The sequence below is a fragment of the Chiroxiphia lanceolata genome, chromosome 1, assembly GCF_009829145.1.
Source record: "Chiroxiphia lanceolata isolate bChiLan1 chromosome 1, bChiLan1.pri, whole genome shotgun sequence".
Lineage (NCBI taxonomy): Eukaryota > Metazoa > Chordata > Aves > Passeriformes > Pipridae > Chiroxiphia > Chiroxiphia lanceolata.
In genome coordinates, this window is record NC_045637.1 from 76,815,829 (window position 1) to 76,833,883 (window position 18,055).

An 18,055-nucleotide genomic window follows, 5' to 3' on the forward strand; every position below is an offset into this window, starting at 1 on the left:
TTGAATTGGACCTAGATGAAAAATAAAATACAACAATTCCAGAAGCTGGTGACAGTATGGGAGGAGAGAGTGGTTTGCTTTCTTTTTTTATTTTATATTTTATATTTTATATTTTATATTTTATATTTTATATTTTATATTTTATATTTTATATTTTATATTTTATATTTTATATTTTATATTTTATATTTTATATTTTATTTTAAACTGACTGATGATCTTAGCCTCTGCTTTGAGCTTTTAAGCTGAAAGAAGTACCATTTGGGTCCAGTAGTTGTATGCTCAACCCAAGGAAAGAGTAGAGCTCCAGAAGCTGCTGTTAGAAGTAGCTACTGTGGTCAGAAGGGGATGGTCCTATTAGTGTTTGCTCTTGTCTATTTTTGTTGTTGTTTTTTTGTTTTGTTTAAGTGAACATTTATATTCTTCTTTTCCCATGACTTTTCCCTCTTTTGGCTAGGTTGCTCCTTTGGTCTCCTACTGGGAAAGCAGCATTGAACTTGCAGTGCTGAAAAGATGATTAATGATAGGCAAAACTGCATACAACATGCAGTTTATTTGAGGGGGAGGAGCATGCAGTGAAATGCTGCATTAGAGAATTCTAGGCAAATGGTGTGTGAAATTGGTGACAAATTGCTCTCATTAAATTCACTAAATGAATGCTTTCATGAGAGTATTGCCTTGATATCACCATGTATAATGTAACTTCTACTTAAAATTGCGTGTGCTGCTATTCTTATCTTTTAAACCCTTGTAACAGCTCTAACTTCCTGATAAAGCCAACCATTGTAGCTGTCTTCACTGTTCAGTACATGGGATGTGAAGGGAAATTGCTGAGGGTGATTTCCCTGAGTGGTTCTGAATTATTCATTAATTTATTCATTACCATTTTGAACCCAGTCACCAGAGTTCATAAATGCCAAGAAATGGATTTAGAAATTCCTAAAGTTCCTCAGACTCTTTAACTTGATCCCCGTCAGTGAAAGGGGTAGTAAAAAGACAAAAGTCACAGAACCCTCTGTTTTAGAAAATGCAGGTTTTGGAAGGGTTTGTGTGGATGCTCTGTAGCTGGCCTCGGGCAAAGCCTGGGGTGTACATTAGAGTATTGTTTGGGGCCTTTAAGCTCCTCTTGCTGACTTTGAAGTACCTTGCGGAGAGTACCTGTGATCCCTTCCAGCAATAAACACTATGGGTGTGAATGCACCTGTAGCAGGTGGCTGGCACAAGCACTTAGGAACATAAGCATCTGTCTAGGTTTTAGTTCACATAAATAAAATATAGCCAGTTAGATTTGTCAAGCTGCCATAAGGCAGGTTATTTATTTTTTACCTTGAGTATGAGTGTGATCACATCCTCCCCACGGCCACAAACTACGCGGTCCAGTTTCCCACATTTAGGGAAGCCTCAGATGATCTCCATTGCCTTGGAAAACTGTTTCCCTGAATATAGTGTGTCTCTGATGTAAAAATCTAGATATTCTGTGGCTGTGATCTGCTGAGGCTAAAGCTTAGGTGGGAGGTGGCACTCTGCGCTGTCATCAGGTGTCTCTTTGAGCCAAGTTTTGTCGTAATGAAATGGATAGACTCCTTCTGGAGCCGTCAGGAAGGGGCATGTTGTGTAGTGAAGGATGGAGTCTCACAAAACAGAAGCATCGATGAAAATCAAAGTGAAAAAGTAATGCTTAGGGCCGTTGGCTCACTTTGTAGTAAGATTCCTATAATATTTCTTTTAACATACAAAGGACATGCGCAAGAGATTTAATATGTTTGAGTAAAAATATTTAGAATTTTAAGTCTGAATGTTAGGAATGAAGCAATGACATTTTGTTTCCCAGAAGCAATTGACTGATTTAATTAAGCCAGAAATTAGCCTGCTAGATGATGGCTCATAAAATTTCTGGAAATATCATATGCATGCTAATTGTGCTGGCTTTACATGTGGACACTGTCCTTATGGCAAATTTCCAAATTAGTCATAGGCATATGGGACAAGGCAAGCTGTCTGAGGGGGATGAAAGCTGGAGAAAGCAGGGGGCCTTTTCGCTGAACCTGATGCACTGAGTGCTAGAATCACTCTGCCTATGGAACCCTTGCCATAGGCAGAAAAACTTGGCCTCTTATTATGTGAAAAACCTCCTAGCAGAGCACACAAACAAGACTATCCTATTGTGCAAGGGGCAGTATATGTGCTCTTCATGGGCTGTTGCTTGAACTGTTCCTTTGCATCCAGACAGCTGCCACTGGTGTCCTCTGCAGGTTCATGTTCACACCTTGGTTTTGTTTCAACAGGTAAATGCTAATGTTTGCATAGACATATGCTTTTCCTTCACTGTATCACAGTAGTCCAGCCTGCAGCACTGAAAGCGCTTCTTGTTTGTGCTTCTTCAAGCACCCATTTTTCTCAGAGTATACACTGTTCTTTACAAACCAAATTCTGATTCTTGGTTAAGAGTGAAGGATGTGGTGAGAGTGGCATTAGCGTTACTGACAACAGAGTCACCATTTGTTGGCTTGGCCTTTGGGCCAAGGTACATAGCTTGCTTTCAATGGGTGCAAGGTCCATCTGTGAGTTGGGTGACCCAGTGACTGGACAAGGTACGATTCTGCCAGGCCTGTGAGGAGATCTAGGGTCAGCAAAGAGACTTTTTCCTGCCCCCCACTAAGACTCATGCAGAGCTATCTGTGGATTTTTCACCTAAAACCAAGGAAAGTCAAGCCAGGCCCTGAAGGAAGTCCAGAATGGTTGTGCAGGGACTGACACTATGAAGGGAAAACAAGGCATTTTGGCTGCAGGCTGGACAAATCAAGTGTGATGTCTCAGAAAGCTCTGAAACATAACAGAACTTTCTGATAGAAACTTGGTGAAATTCCCTTTCATGTGGCTAAATTTTGCTGCCTCTCCTTATGAAAAGAAGAAGGAACTGAGACGGAGCCCATAAGGGCTGAAAAATTCAAGAGCCACTGCCTGTGAAATTTCTTAGAATGTTTTGCATTAGCATCAGTCTGAGGCAGAAGAATGGAACTGGCAGAGTAGTGGCAAGAGACCATAAGAAAATTGGTTCAGGGAATACTGACAAAGGCTGAATACAGAAGGAAGTTACTGGAGATTAGTTCTGAGGAGAAAAAATTTGTGGAAATGTGAGAGTTTACTGGTTACCGGCTTGGGAGGTAAGAGAGTAGAGGCAGGAAGCAGGGAAGGAGGACCAGAAGGGTGAAAGGGAGCTTTGTTGAGTGAAGTATCTGACATATATGGGGCCAGAGAAGCAGAGACTACCGCTAACCAGATGGGAAGAAAGGATGTGAAATGAGGTATTGATGTGCATGTGGTGTTGCACTGTTTGTGTAGGTAGTGGTCAAAGCAGAAGAAATATGCTTATAGAGATACAATGGTCAGAAGAAGCTCAGTCTAATACAACATCCTTTATCCAGCACCCTGTGATCCTGCAACACCTGCTGCTTCTTGAGAGAAGATACACATCACAAAAAAAAAGTTTTACCTTTCCGCAGTGTTAATTCCTGCAGGCTGTTTCCATACAGGGGTTTCCAGAGTTTGTCCACACCCCTGTTTGGGGAGTGTCCACAGTGTGAGTGTCAGCTATGCATAATCCAGGCCCAATTCTCACCCTGCTCTGTTTTTCACACACCAGAGTCCCAAGAAGGAGGCCACAATTTCTTTCCAAGAAGTGTAGACACAACTACAGTGCTTGAAAAGTCTTATGTTGCCATCAGTACTTCTTTTAGTCCAACTAACAGCAGTCTGTTTAGCAGACCTTAGGCTTCCAACCCTGAAAATCATCGCTAGATGTCAACGAGATGAGGCAATGTATCTTCTTAAGTTCATTCTTTTCTCAGTTCTTGGAGAACACACCAGCCAATACTGTGTTTTAAAGCCAGTGAAAAGCCCCTGTGTTAAAATTGCAAGGTCAGACATAAGCTGTGAAATGCCAGAATTAATTTTGCCTCTACAGTCCTACTATATCTCATTGTGCCTATGCATTAAAATTTTACAATTTACATAATTTCAAACTGCTCCTGGGAATGAAGTGGTTTTGCAGCACTGGTCGTAGGCCTCAGGCTTGTCTGTTGTGGAAGGTGTATTGTGGGCAAGGAGGGAGAATTCAGGGTGGGGATTGTGGAGTTGCACATGATCTTCATTCCTGTGTTTTCTAACACTTGAGACTTAGAGGCTTGACTTTTCAAATCCACTGTTCTTTTCAACAGATTTTATTTGTAATGTAAAACATATTTCAACACAGTCTGAATTTTATTTATTGCTTTTGTTGTTGGAAGAAGGGAAAAATCAGGTCTGAGTGAGGATTTTCTCCTGTAAAACTGAAGAAAAAATCAGCAAAAATGTCTTAAAATCTCAGGTTGGTTAAAAACTTTCAAAGATTTGAATTAGTTGAACTTCTGAAAGAAGTTTAAAATAAAAGTGGATCTTTATTTGATAGAACTGCCTATACTTCATCTGTTCTGCAATCCCATCAGACAAACCAATCATAAGACAAACTCGTTGAAGTCCAAAATGTTCTAGAACTTGAACACCACCTTGATTTAATGCATTTCAACCAGACCTATTGAAGTCATTGTGGGACCAGAGCCTTTGCTTGGCTGGAGCAGCCTGACCTCATGCAAGTGGATGCTATGAGAGTTCTCAGCCAGCAGAACAGGCTCTACTGAAAGCTCCTCCTGAGCTTTCAGTACGGTCTGAGCTATCCTTAGATCCTGCAACTTTTTAACCATGTAGATCAAGTCACTCATAATTATACTAAAGCTAGTAATGATAAAATGGCACAAACTCTCAGGTCATAGGGTAATGAGGCCATAACTTTTATCTGTAATGATGAAGAGAATCCAGACTTTTTCTTCCTTTAGGAGGTTCGCAGTAGTAACTGATCATTTTGTAGTTAATGAAACAATATGCTTTTGATAATGGCTTTAAGTTGCCAGCAACATATTAGTCAAATATCTTTTGGATTCTTTTTCACTTTACAATGCCCAAAAGCAGTCAACACAGATATTATCATGAAGTATTCACAAAATATATGCAGCCCCATGAACATGGTGATGTAAAAGTAGACTTAATTAGAAAAATATTACTTGGCTTCTGCTGTCATTAAAAGGATACTGATTTCTTTTATCATTTTATTCAAAATCAAATTGTGAAATGAAATGCTTAAAATGTCTCAAGCAGGAAAAATCAAAGCTTCCTACACAAAATAGAAAACTAGTCCTAGTATTGTTACTGGAATTTTAAGGCCTGGCATACAACTGGCTTTTGAATTGAACTTCCACATAAGGCTACTTGGAAGTAAGTGGAAGTTTTTGGGGTATTTTTTTTTTCCTCAAAGAGGAAACCTTAGACTGAAACTGAATTAAAAAAACCCCACCAAAACAACTGTGGCAAAAATCTCAGAGCCAAAATATTCAGGCTTGGAATTGCTGTGATAATGCCTTATGGAAATAGTTCTGCTGCTTTCAAATTTTTTTATTTTATTTTCTTTATCCAGAACCCTTTGCTTGGCTACTTCTTCCAAAATTGCTGTGGTTTTGGTCATGGAATAGAAAAATGGTGCATCATGAGACATGTAATGCACCACAAAAGGAGGTCTATAATGAATAGAGATGTAGTACAAACATTCCCAGTAATTATTGTAGCAACACATCCAAATAGAAACATTTTGGCTCATAGCTTTCTTATTCTTCCTCAGCTGTAATAATTTCTAAGTTCCTCTTGCTGCGACAGGATACAAGTCTAGGAAAAATGTATTGATGTCTTCTCATGAAGAAGGGAAATATAGGAAGGCACGTCTCATATGTAACAACAGATCTTTCCATCTTGCAAAACCAGCATCTCTTAAGGGGGGTTGTACTGCTTATATAAGAGGCAAAACTCCCCAAAATTATTCTTGTCCTTACAGAAAGCACTTCATCTCCTTTGGATCGTTGAAAAGATGGCAGAACTGATGTGCTTTTGCACCATTTTGAAGGTGAGAGTATCTTGAAGGATTATTGTAAACTGTTTTGCAGAGGAATTATATGATGTGGTTCAGGCAGCTTAACTCAGTCATGGCCAAGAGACTCCTAGCATTCCTTTGTATTTATATATAAGGATACTATGTAGTTCAAACTGAATACACTCAGTGTATAAGATATGGATGAACTGGAAGACAAACAGAAAAAAAGAAAAAGACTACTACGTAACTTTGTCAAGAATGAGTGAAACACCTCTTAAATTCTTAAAAGAAAATATCTTCTTAAGTCTCATCTGTAGTCACCATAATGGTACTAAGTCCCAAACCATATGGCTGGGCATAATTGGTCTCCCAGGCTCCCACAGTGAATCCCACAATGAACCAAGTGTTTCATAAATACCGAAGGGCTATAAGATGACTCAGTCCTATTGGAAATTTTAGGCCCTTTTTGAACTAGCATTTCCCAGCTTCTTTGCTCATGTTGATGCTTTGAGGCTTATGAAGCTCCAAGACTGACTGTCAGTCAGTTACCCATTGTCAGCAGTATCATCTGTGACGAATACATTTCTACTGAGAGTTTTATGTCTTTGTACCAAAATGAGTTTGGTGCTTTACTACTTGTCCCTGTGTGCCCCATCTCATTGTCCAATAAAAAGAGTCTAACAAGATGTGCAGCAGCAATTTTTAGTCCTTCATCAGAAAGCCGTGTTCAGATTTCCTAAATCAACACCTTCTTTCCCCTCTAGGCTTTTCTTCTGGATGTTTTTTGTTTGTTTGTTTGTCTTTTTTGGTTTTGTTGTTTTGTTTGCTGAGATTGTTTGGTTGGTTGTTTCTGTGCTTTTTTTTGTGGGTTTTTTTTTCCCCTTTCATTTTTGTTCTGGTCATAGTGGAATATTCCTAGGATTTGTCATAAACTTGATAGAGTGGTAACTTGTTTGTCTAATCTATTTATTCTTTACAGGGTTCCCTCGACACCTGAACTTCCTGTCTCACAAAGCACCAGTCCATTTTTGATAAGCAAAATTACTATGTGGCAAAAGGAGTAATTTAGTTGTGGTGCATCAAATGTGAATTTAGATGGAAACTGCTATATTCCCTCTCAGGGACACTTTTTTTCCTGAATTATGTAAAATTATTTACGTACAGGTATACATTTGGGTCTGTGTGAGGTGATGTTTCCAATGGGCCTGAGAAATTTCTCTCTTTTATGCAATAAAGGTTGCTGCAAGAAATGCACAGCTTTCTAGGAGTTAGAAGTGGGATCATCGGCCTTCCTGGCCCTATGACCCACACAGGAAAACTTTAAGGTGGTTGACTGCCACGGGATACAGAGCACATAATGTGACACGAGGAGCTGAGAGGTTGCCTCAGTGCATACTCCCATCACTGTATTTCAGGCTAAAATTAAGCACAGCTGGACTGCACATGGAGCAGGGACACATGTTGTTTTCAGTCTGCATGTGCTCTCCCACAGCTGGGGAGCAGCATTGCCCCACAGTATTGGCTAGGGGGGAAGATGGTATGGCTTGGGTATGACAGCCACAGCTGCCCATCGCTGAGTTGGTACCCATTTCAGCCTCAGGTAATTAGCCCACCTCTTACTGAAAATGCACTTTTTAAAAAAAATTAACGTGCCATCCCCAAAACTTCAGCTTTTAGACACCTTCTGTGTAGTGCTCTCAGTGTTGATACTTTTGTCTCTGCAGTTCTACATGCCATTTGTGTATGTTGACAAAGATGTAATTTGCTCAGAAATATCTGTTCATGCAGTAAGCTGTATGAGGAGTGGCTGAGGTCACTTGATCTGTTCAGCCTGGAGAAGAGGAGACTGAGGGGAGACCTCATTGCAGTCTGCAACTTCCTCATGAGGGAAATAGGAGAGGCAGGCACTGTTCTCTTCTCTGTGGTGAGTGGTGGCAGGACCCGAGGGAATGGCCTGAAGTTGTGTCAGGGGAGGTTTAGGTTTGACATGAGAAAAGGGTTCTTCACCCAGAGGGTGGTTGGGCACTGGAACAGGCTCTCCAAGCCTGACAGAGTTCAAGAAGTGTTTAGATGATACTCTCAGGCACATGGTGTGACTCTTGTGGATGGTCCTGTGGAGGGCCAGGAGCTGGACTCAATGATCCTTGTGAGTCCTTTCCAACCTGGTATACTCTGTGATTCTGTGAATCTGTAATTATCTTATGTGTGTTGTGATATGTTTAGGAAGAGATGCTTTTTCATACATAAGATCATAGGGCAGTGCAGGGAAAACTGCTCAACTCATGGTTTAAATCAAATCAGGATTAAAGCAGTTTTGTCTTTTTAACAAGGATATGTAATGACCTGGCAATCAATAAGCTGTATGCTGAGGACCAGTATCAGCAAAACAGCACATAAACCACAATAATAGATACTTACAAAATGTCAATAGAGAGCTATAAACTCCTAAAGATCCATTTATGACTAATCCTGAAGAGTCTTAGTCTCACATGTGCATGGCTGTGGGCATACCACTTCCCAAGCTGTGTGGGCTACAAGTACACATCCCTCTTCTGGAAGTGTGGGTCCCCCTCTTTCCACACACCTCCTGCATTACCTGTGTAACTCACATTTCAGGTACAGTTACATGTACCTGTGCTGCTCCCTATGCTAATGTACTTGCCACAACATCCCCTGCACACCTGGAGTGTGGATCCTTGCTTGTTGCACTCTGACCCCCCACCAGACAGAGAGGCAGCACCATCTGGCCAAGAAAGAGGTGAGATACCAGTGTCAAACCAGGCTGGACTGCTGCTCTGTGCCTGCTCCAGGGTCTCTCTCCACCTATTGCAAACTTTCATCTTTCTTTTTCACTTTTTTTCAATCAGACTCTTTTTCCAAAAAGCCTTTGGTAACCGCTGATGACCACAATCTGGGTAACCATTGTCTGCAGAAAACTTCATTGCTATTTTTTGGTAGCCTATTGAAGGCAAGCATCCTCTTAGGACTGGCAGTTTCAGTATTAACCTGTTCACACATGCAGTTTACCCTCACTCCCAATTGGCAGCCTCTCTTGATATCCAGCCCCTTTTGCCAAGCAGAGGTGGTGTTGACTCCTGTGCAGTAGTGAAAACCTTGCTTCCAATTCTGTTGTTTGGGTGGGCTGCTCTCCGGAAAGGCACTTATCCTATAAATGGTGTCCACTGAACACACTCCACCATTTCAGATATGTGAAGTCTTATTAGATGACCTTGGTAATGGCAGGTGAGTCCCTGTCAGAGTTTGTAATAACAGCCCTAACGTTTGAGCTGAATGGGCATATATTGCTTCTGATTTCCTGACAATCTCAGTGGCCTTGGGAGTTTAGGAGTGTGAGAAACTGAGAAAATGATTCGAGCTAATTAAGAGAAAACAGTGTAAGGTCAATATGACCTGGAGAGAGAAAAGAAAAACAAATTGTAAAACTTAATTGGGCCCCTACAAAGAGGTAAAACAAGTTACCTCCCTTTTACCTTGTGTAGGATTTATAGTGAGAGAATTTTGTTTAGCTAGATAATAGCACCTTTCTTAAAATTTATAGATAACAAGCAAACATCTGCTGAATGTCTGATTTAACAATATATTATGCTTATAGATAACATTCTTGTTAAGAAATAATGTTTATACTCATGTACCTAACAATGTGTAATGTTTATACTTATGTATAATGAATATTCATGTAGTAGCTGGAAATAAATGTAGAACAACTGTCTTCTTTGGGTGTGACAGGCGTTGGGAGTTGTTGAACCCCTTCCCTGATCACCCAGCGCTGAATTTGCTTTTATCATATAATAAATTCTGATTGGAAATTGCCCGATTGGGTTTCTATTTCTCACAGGAGTCTGTCTTTTGGGGTGAAAGAAGAATCTGGTTTTTAAGAAAGCTGAAATAAATAGAAACATCTCTTCCCAAAGTGCCAGCCCTATAGCATAGCTGGAGAACTAATTTTGGGGCTGTTAAACAGTTGGTTATTTTTCCTTCGATATGGCGGGCAAAGACCGGGAATGATTCACTGGAGTTGAGCGTCTGTGGAAATACGATTTGCAAGGCGAAAACGGCTCGAACTCCGGAGAAGCCGGAGAGAACGAGAAGTAAACGGCCCGCGTGCGAGGCTTCCTTCTACACATGGTCACTTTCTGAGAACTCCCGTGAGTGCACAGGGCTGGGGGGTGCCGCGGAGGTGCCCAACCCTGACCCGCCCGTCAGAAGGACACCGGGGCAGTGCCGCCCCGGGCGGGTTTCTGCGAGCCGCCCCTGCCCCCGTCCCACACCGGGCAGTCCGGGGAGGGGCCGCAGACCCCCGCCTCGGGGTCGGGGAGAGCCGAGCAGGGCCGGAGGTCAGCGGGGCTGGGGCTGCACGGAGAAGTGCGGGGGCGGGAGCCAGAGGGCGGCCCCCGGGGCGCCCCGCTGAGACTCACCGGGGAAGGCGGGGGAGAGTGGCCAGGGGAGCCCCCGTGCCGGGCGCTGTGTCTTTAAAGGCTGGGGCCGCTCTGGGCTCCATCCCCTCTCCCTCCCTCCATTCTCCGTCCCCTCCCTCCCCCTGGCCCGGCGGTGCAGGGCGCCGGGAGGAGGCGCCTGCCGCTAACAAAAGTCTGCGGCGGAGACTCTCCCCTTTCTCCCTCCACGGGCAACAAGTGGCTGGCGGCGGCCTCCCGGCGGAGGCGACAACAGCGGCAGGACTGCGAGGAGGAACAGGAGGAGGAAGGCGGAGCGGCGCTGAAGCATCGGAGGAGCCCCAGCGCCGGCCGCAGGACGGTAGAAGCAGCGCCCGGAGGTCGTCCCGCCCGCCCTGCTTGTGGATTATAACTGGAGCCGCCTCCCTTGCCCTGACACCCCGGCTGGAAACCGGGGCGGGGAGGGCGCCCCGAGACATCATATTTTTGATTCTTTCCCTTCCCTTCCCCCCCCTTTTTTTTTATTTTTATGTTATCTTTTTGGAGGGGGCAAGGGAGGGTGTCGGCCACCCGAGAAGAAACGGAGGAAGTTACAAAGCTGCTTTGAACATGTCGCCGTGAAAACTCTTGGGAGCTCTTCCCCCAGCACTGCCCCAGGGCTCCACTCCATCGCCCGCCGTCGCTCGGCGCCCCGGGGCAGAAATGCTGAGCGGCGCCGTGGGAAAGCGGCGACGAGCATGAAGCCGGCAGGATGGGCGCGAACAATGGCAAGCAGTACGGCAGCGAGGGTGAGTCGGGGGGGGCGGGAAGAGGGGTGCTGGAGTAGCTGCAGGAGTCGTCCCAGCCGGGAACGGGGGTGACCGGGCGAGGAGTCACTCCCCTCTCCGGTCGGGACGATCCACGACACAGTCCTCGGGCTCCCGCTGCGCTCCGACCCTCAAAAACACCCTTAATTTTTAATTTTTTTTTTCCTAGATAAGACTTAAGTGCTGTCTCAGTTCATGCTGTTGGGGCAGCTGTGCGGCTTGCGATGCGAAGGCAGCTCAGGGGTTATGGCAGAGTTAACTTCGCTAAAAACTTGTAGTGCGCTCTTTGTAATCCTATTCTACTCGTCTTTATATCCCAGGATCCTTATATTATGCAGTATGGTATATGACTGCTTCCTGTCTGAACAGAAAGAAAAAAATTAACCCCAGCAAGGGTTGGGGAGAGAGTTAATGTTCTCCAGCTGTTATCCATACATTGTACTCCTGCAATTTCGCTTCAGTGAAACTTTAGTGGGTTTGGTTTTAGATATACAGGGCCTGATTCGTTCTTGTGGAAACCTATTAGTCTCGCTGGAGTTGCATCAGGGATGAATTTCAGCTGCTTTGCTGCTGATGTGAAGGACTACTGGAACAGTCAGCTGGTGTCAGGCAAACCAATGGCAACTACAGAAAGTTTGTCTTCCTGCCAACCAGTTTTAAGCTTTCTTTAACTTCTAGCTGTCTTGTATATGGGTTGCCCTGCAAGTATTTAGGCAACTTTATAGGATATATGTCTTGCCCTCGAAATATTGGGCAATCATATAGAATCACCACCGCTACCTCCTCCCTTTATTTTTGTTGTTGTTGAGGGTTTGTAGGTGGAGCGAGGGAGATGGTCCTCAGGTCTGCTCCATTGTTTGGGAGTTCAGATGGCAATTGCCAAAGAATATACCTCTAGCATCCAAAATATGCATGAAGATTGTGAAATGGAAAGGAGAAAAACACCACTTTTAGAGCAGATGCCATAGTTCTTTTCATTTGTTGCCAAATGAGCTCTGGTTTCTGAAGGGTTGAAGAAGTTAGAAGCTTTAAGCTGAAGATATTCTTGCTGATGTGGGGTTTCATTCACTTGATACTATCACTAGAATAACTTCTGCATATATGGAGTGAACCTAGAAGTTGCAATCAGGGCCTCTTTGGATACCTTCTGAAAAGGAAAAGCTTACTTTTTCACCAGAGTTGAAAGGATCAGTGTTCTGGTCACTTGCAAAAAAATTGTGTTGCTGAGGGGCGTTTACCTCGATAGGAAGGCGTGGATGCATCCCTGATCTTTCTTGTGAATTCAGAGGACTGCTCACTTCAATAAATGTACAACTTTTGGGAAGGAATGTCACTGACACTGAGTCTGTTGCAGCCCTTGGTGAAGGGAAGAAGAGCTTTACTATTCCCCAACTACCTGATAGGGACTGTGAGGAAAAGGAGGATTTGAGCAACTAGGGTGTTCTTAATTCACCTCTCTCTTCCATTCAGAGTGGAGATTGGATCCTGAGAATGCAGACAACATGGGGGATATTAATCTTAGTTCACACTATTACCTGTGTTGAAAAGTAGGTAGAAGAGTGGTTTTAAAATAAAATAAAATAAAAAAAATCCCAAACTGCATGGCCAAAACTTCGATCTTCCAGTTTAGGTAACTTGTCCAAGACATCATTAATGTGCTTATAGATCTGTGTTTCTTGGCAACTCCAATGCATCATCAATCACTGAGGAAAAATTGAGAAGCTCTTGTTTGCTACTTTCTTTCTGGGCGATGCGAAGGAGTACAAATCTAAAACTGATAAAGGGGGCCTTTTTTCACCTGGGGCTTTTGGTACCTTTGACAATTAAACTGCTTAAGTGCTGTAACACTTTGCTCTTTAATGGGAGGTGATTGTGATCACACGAGGAGGGGTAGCGGTAGCACTCTGAGGAGTCGCCCAGTTGCTGTGTGCTTTAAAAGCAACCTGAATATCCGTGTGGAAGTTCATGGAGTGGCGTCTGTGGTTGGGGCTGTGGCACATAGTTTGCAGCATAGTGGGCATTGTAGGCTGACGCTGTACTACGCTGTGCCATTTTAGGGATGGAGAAAAGTACCTTTATTAGCTGAGCTTCTTGAATGCTGTTTTCTCTTTCGCTACTTGCTGATACCTTAAGTGAGATTTCAGGAAGACAACTGCAAATGGTTTTGAAAATGGCTGCTGTTTTTCACACAGCCTTTCCATCCACTGTGGAACTGCAGAACTTCAGGAATTTGCCCAAATTGCTTCTCATCTCAAAGCTGAAGAGATAGATACATTATGGCGGGGATAACTCCTGCTCAAGATAAAACTTGTAAATCAGGAAATAACCTTTATTACTCGGAAATTGGGTGTTATGTGGATTGCTGCATTGTTACACTGATGAGTACTAAACACTTTTTTTTTGAAATTGACATAGGTAGTAATCTCAGACAGCTAAGTGGGACTTATCACATAAAGGCACTACAGTGTAGTTTATTTATTTGCTTGTCCAAGGCTTTATTGAATAGAATTTTATTGGAAACTACAATTGTCATGTTAAGATGGACAAGAGAATTGATGTTTGAGGAGTTCAAAATCAGTTTGTTTACAGAGTCTGATGAATCATTTCCAGCACCTTTGAATGTATTTGTTTTCCGTTAATTTAATTTTCTGACACAGGCTAAAACTTACTCTGAATGAAGCTTAAGTGTGAATAAAATTGCTTATCTGAAAAATTGTGTCATGCAGATGGGATATGAACGAAATACTCATTTAAAAAAAAAATACAGCGTACCAAATTTTGTTTACAGGAGTTTACCTCTTTTTCAAAGTAAAATACTAAATACAAGTTTACTTTCCTAGTTTTCATTTGGACTTTTAAAATAATTTTCCTAAGGCAGATTTTTTTCTGGAAGCTTTTTTACCTAAAAAATATATGGAGCTTGAGATTTCAGGCTTGTTGTAGTATGCAGTAGGTTCAGACTGAAGTGTTGAAGCTTGAAATTAGTCTTTCTGAATGTGTTTCAGCAGTTATACCAATGCTAATAGATCACTGGACCAAGAAATCCGTGATCTGCAAGAGTCACGCCACATGCCTGAGAGTATCATCTAAATGCTTCTTGAACTCTATCAGGCTTGATGCTGTGACCACTTCCCTGGACAGCCTGTTCCAGTGCCCAACCACCTTCTGAGTGAAGAACCCTCATGTCAAACCTAAATGTCCCCTGACACAACTTCAGGCCATTCTCTCAGGCACATGGCGTGACTCTTGCAGATCATCCTGTGGAGGGCCAGGAGTTCAATTTGATGATCCTTGTGGGTCCCTTCCAACTCAGCATATTCTGTGATTCTGTGAAAAGGTAACTGGATGCTGTCCCTCCTACCACCTGAGGCAGTTTCTCATCCACAAGGGGAGGACTTTAAAACTGCAGGCTTCTGTATTATAAGGAAATTGGCTTTGTGATGTGGATTGGAGGAACAACCTGTGTTCTTATGTATGAAGGGAATCTGTGGCATTGAGGTGCAATTGCTGCTTTGCAAAATAACCATAACTTTTCAATACTTGTCTTCTTCCCAAGTGACTTCTTCATTAAATTGAGACTGGAGAACCAGTCAAATTTGAGAGGAGCTAAATAATGGTACAAAATTTTGACAATACCAATGTTCAGATCTTATGAAGGGATATCTTTTTTTAATAAGTCAGTTGTCCAGAATCCTGCAGTTATGGATGAAAATTTCTTTGGATATCTCCTGCACTTACTTCTTCCAGAACCTGGTGTAGAGAGGATTTGGTGACAGTGCAGCAGCTCCAGTTGATCTGAAATGTGTCATGAAAGACTTGATATAACACAGGAGCCTGGTGCTGTGGAGGAGATGGCAAGGGAGAAATAGATGAAATGGCAGCTTAGACAAGGAAATCAACGTCCTTTCTGTATCATAAGCCTTGCTGACAAACTGGTTTTTATTTTTTCTTTTTGAATCTGAATATTTAGTTTGGTAAGATTTTAAAGCAAACTCTCTAGGAATAAGTGAAACTCAGTTCTTGTTTTGAAAATATTCCTTCTCCAGATTTTCATTTGAGGTGGTTTCTGTTCGCAAACCACTTGGAAAGAAAATTCTTGTGTAGATCCCAGTGTCCTGCTGAAGTAAGCACTAGTAGGGAAACCTGCCTTTGTCATGGGATATAGTTGCTACAAAGCACAGGCAACATCGTTCACAAAGGTGGCTTTAATTATGATGTGTGACATGGTGTACAGTAGCTAAAACTCTCTCTAGGGATTGCCAGCATATTGCACTGTGGAGAAGTAGGTCAGTCTGCATTTGTTTTGGAGTATGTTACTCTCTTAAATCCCTCCCTTCAGCTGGGGAAAATGGTTAAGGTCTATGTTATAGATCTAAACTTTCAGACTTGTGTCCTTTTTCTTGAAGATGCCGTTGGACACTAACTCCTTGTGAATGCTGCCTTTCATTTCAAACTAGATCTCTGCTAGTCCAGTAATGGCAAGTGTTCTGACCCATCTGATGTTGTGTCTGGAAATCTTTTAAATCCAAAAGTTCTGGCATTCAGGACCTATAGATTTTTGCATATGTTAGGATTTGTTTCCCCACAAAGTATTGCTGGATTTACTTCACATGCAGTGCTTGTGTCAGCTGTGAAGAACAGTACAACATGCTAGTCTTGCATTAGAGAAACAGTATTAGCGATAGGTAAGCTAATTTGTTCAAAGAGTTGAATCATAATCATTTACCAGTCATTTACACTGGTTGTTAGAATCTGTGAAGCCTCACAGGACATTTATTGAGGATGAGGAGGTGGGAATGGCAATAAATTAACTGCATTATTTAATTACAAAATTGTGACACGCCCCTGAGGTATCTTCCCTGTGTACTGCATCTTCACCAGCAAGGACAGTTTTTCATTCTAGTATTTATTTTTTTCTACCCCATGACTTTTCCAGAGTCAAGTGAAGAGTCCCATCAAGTTGGGTGCTAAACAGGTCTTGTGCTGTGCTTATTTTTCCTCACTTTGTTTTGATGTCTGGATTGCATTTACATGTTAAACACTTACTGCTATCTCTCTTTACTATTCTGATCTTTTCTTAGATGATTGGTTGAGATAATGTATCTTACTGCTCTCACACAAGTTTTTTTTGTTTTGTTTGTTGTTGTTGTTGTTTTTGTTGTGTTGGGGTTTTTTTTCTGGCGGGGCTGGTCTTCCTTCATATACCTCCCCAGTGTGTAAGAGCTGCAGTTGAACCTTAGCACCCTCTGTAGGACTACTGTAAATAATATGGTGGTACTCAATGGTGCTTTTTGTGTTGCTCTTGCTTACATGATCGTTTCTGATTTTTGGTGCTTGGCCATGGTCGGTTTTTGCATTTTACCTGTGGCTGGATTTCACTCTCCTACATTCAGAGCATTGAAATTTGCCTCTTAACAGCAAGACTGGGACAGGAAATGTGGCAATATTCAAAATATCAATCCTTCAAACAATGTTTTGTTTTTTTTTTTTTTAAGTGAGTTTGTACTTTGCCAACTACTGTTAACCAAAAGTAATCTTCAAAAATGCTGCTTATGATACTCATTTTTTTGTGTAATTGTCAACTGAGTAATGCGAAATGATTGTGTGTCTGTGTGTTTATTCAGTTTGTCTCCAAAAAGTAAATTTACTCTAAGCTCAGTGCTTATGTTGCATGTTGTTGTCCAGATCACATGGCAGTGGCAGGAGGAGGGTCAGACACAGCACTTAACTGAGCTGCTGTACTGCTCACAATACAAAATTTTCTTTTCTAAAAAATGAACTGCCTGTGTGTGTATTCAAGTATGTGTGTTTATACACACACAAAGCTGCAGATTTGTGGGGGATTTAAACTTTAAAAAGTTGCTAATGTTATTCATAGCTTTTTAGAAGATAACTTAGTGGCTAACATGCATGTTATTTCATAAAGTGTTGTTCTTTCATAACACAGTTCTGGGGTAAGGGAGGGTCTCTAATTATTTTACTATTTTGTTAATAGATAGAAGCTAACTAACTGTACTCTAAGGAGTTTTCATTGACTTGGATGGTAGCTTTGCTTGGTGCAAGATTAACTGGATACTCTTCTGTACATTTTAAAAAATCGTTAACTGGGTGCCAGTCAGAAGCCTGAATAAACTTTGCTGGGGATGCATGACAGGGAAAGCTTCCAGCAGACCCATCTCGGTAGGAGTCCAGGACTTGCACATCCTAATCCTTCTTTTACCCACTCCCCATAGGCATGGAAGGACATGAGATTGCTTTAGTAGGTTTCCTAAGCTGAAACAAGTAGGTTTTTTTCTTGGATGTCCTTATACCAAACTGGATTTAAGTTCGGATTATAAGAAGTTGATGCTGTATCATTCTTTGGGGGCTGGGCAATCAATATATATTCAGAACTGGATGTGTGGTTTTAAGTCTAAACTGCTAACCCCAAAAAACTCCTGAGCAAACTTGGTTTCCTGGCAGTTTCAGTCCTTTGGCCACTTCTGGATTCCTCACTTCTGTGAACAATTCCTAACTAGGAATTGGTTTGCTTCTTTGTGGATCTTGTTTGTTTTAGGAAAGTGATTGGCAGAAGGCAGTGGATGACATTTGAAGGTTGAAATGCACAAGTGGTTTATTTCTGCTCTTTGTCTTATAGTCAGCTATGCCTGTATTTTTTAATACAGGACATGTGCTTTCCTAAATTAGGGCAACTATTTCTTCAAGGAGTACAAACCTTCAAAAGCTGAAAAACGAGTGGTGGGCTGCCAGTAAAATCTGTTACTTAATGATAAGAAAAAGAAATATGCAACATTTTCTGTATGTATAGATGTACAAATTGGGATTGGATAGACAAGCTGCAGGACTTTGTTACTCAAGTAGTATTTAGATTGAGTACTAGTAGT

General features: G+C 42.0%; 1 protein-coding gene across 4 annotated transcripts in view; it reads left to right on the forward strand.

Moving 5' to 3' along the window:
- The window catches only part of FBXL7 (F-box and leucine rich repeat protein 7), a 313,883-nt gene that overhangs the window by 125,992 nt on the left and 169,836 nt on the right, over nt 1-18,055 (forward strand). The window contains exon 2 of one of the 4 annotated variants that reach the window (XM_032711589.1): nt 5,918-5,986. The exons of 2 other annotated variants lie outside the window; for them this stretch is intronic. Coding sequence is in view for 1 of the 2 variants with exons in the window: in XM_032711581.1 (XP_032567472.1) it covers nt 11,117-11,153 (37 nt within the window). In the remaining variant the exon portion in view is untranslated. Of the gene's footprint in view, nt 1-5,917; nt 5,987-10,669; nt 11,154-18,055 lie in introns of those variants that run through there. One more of the 4 variants, XM_032711581.1, reaches the window with a different exon arrangement.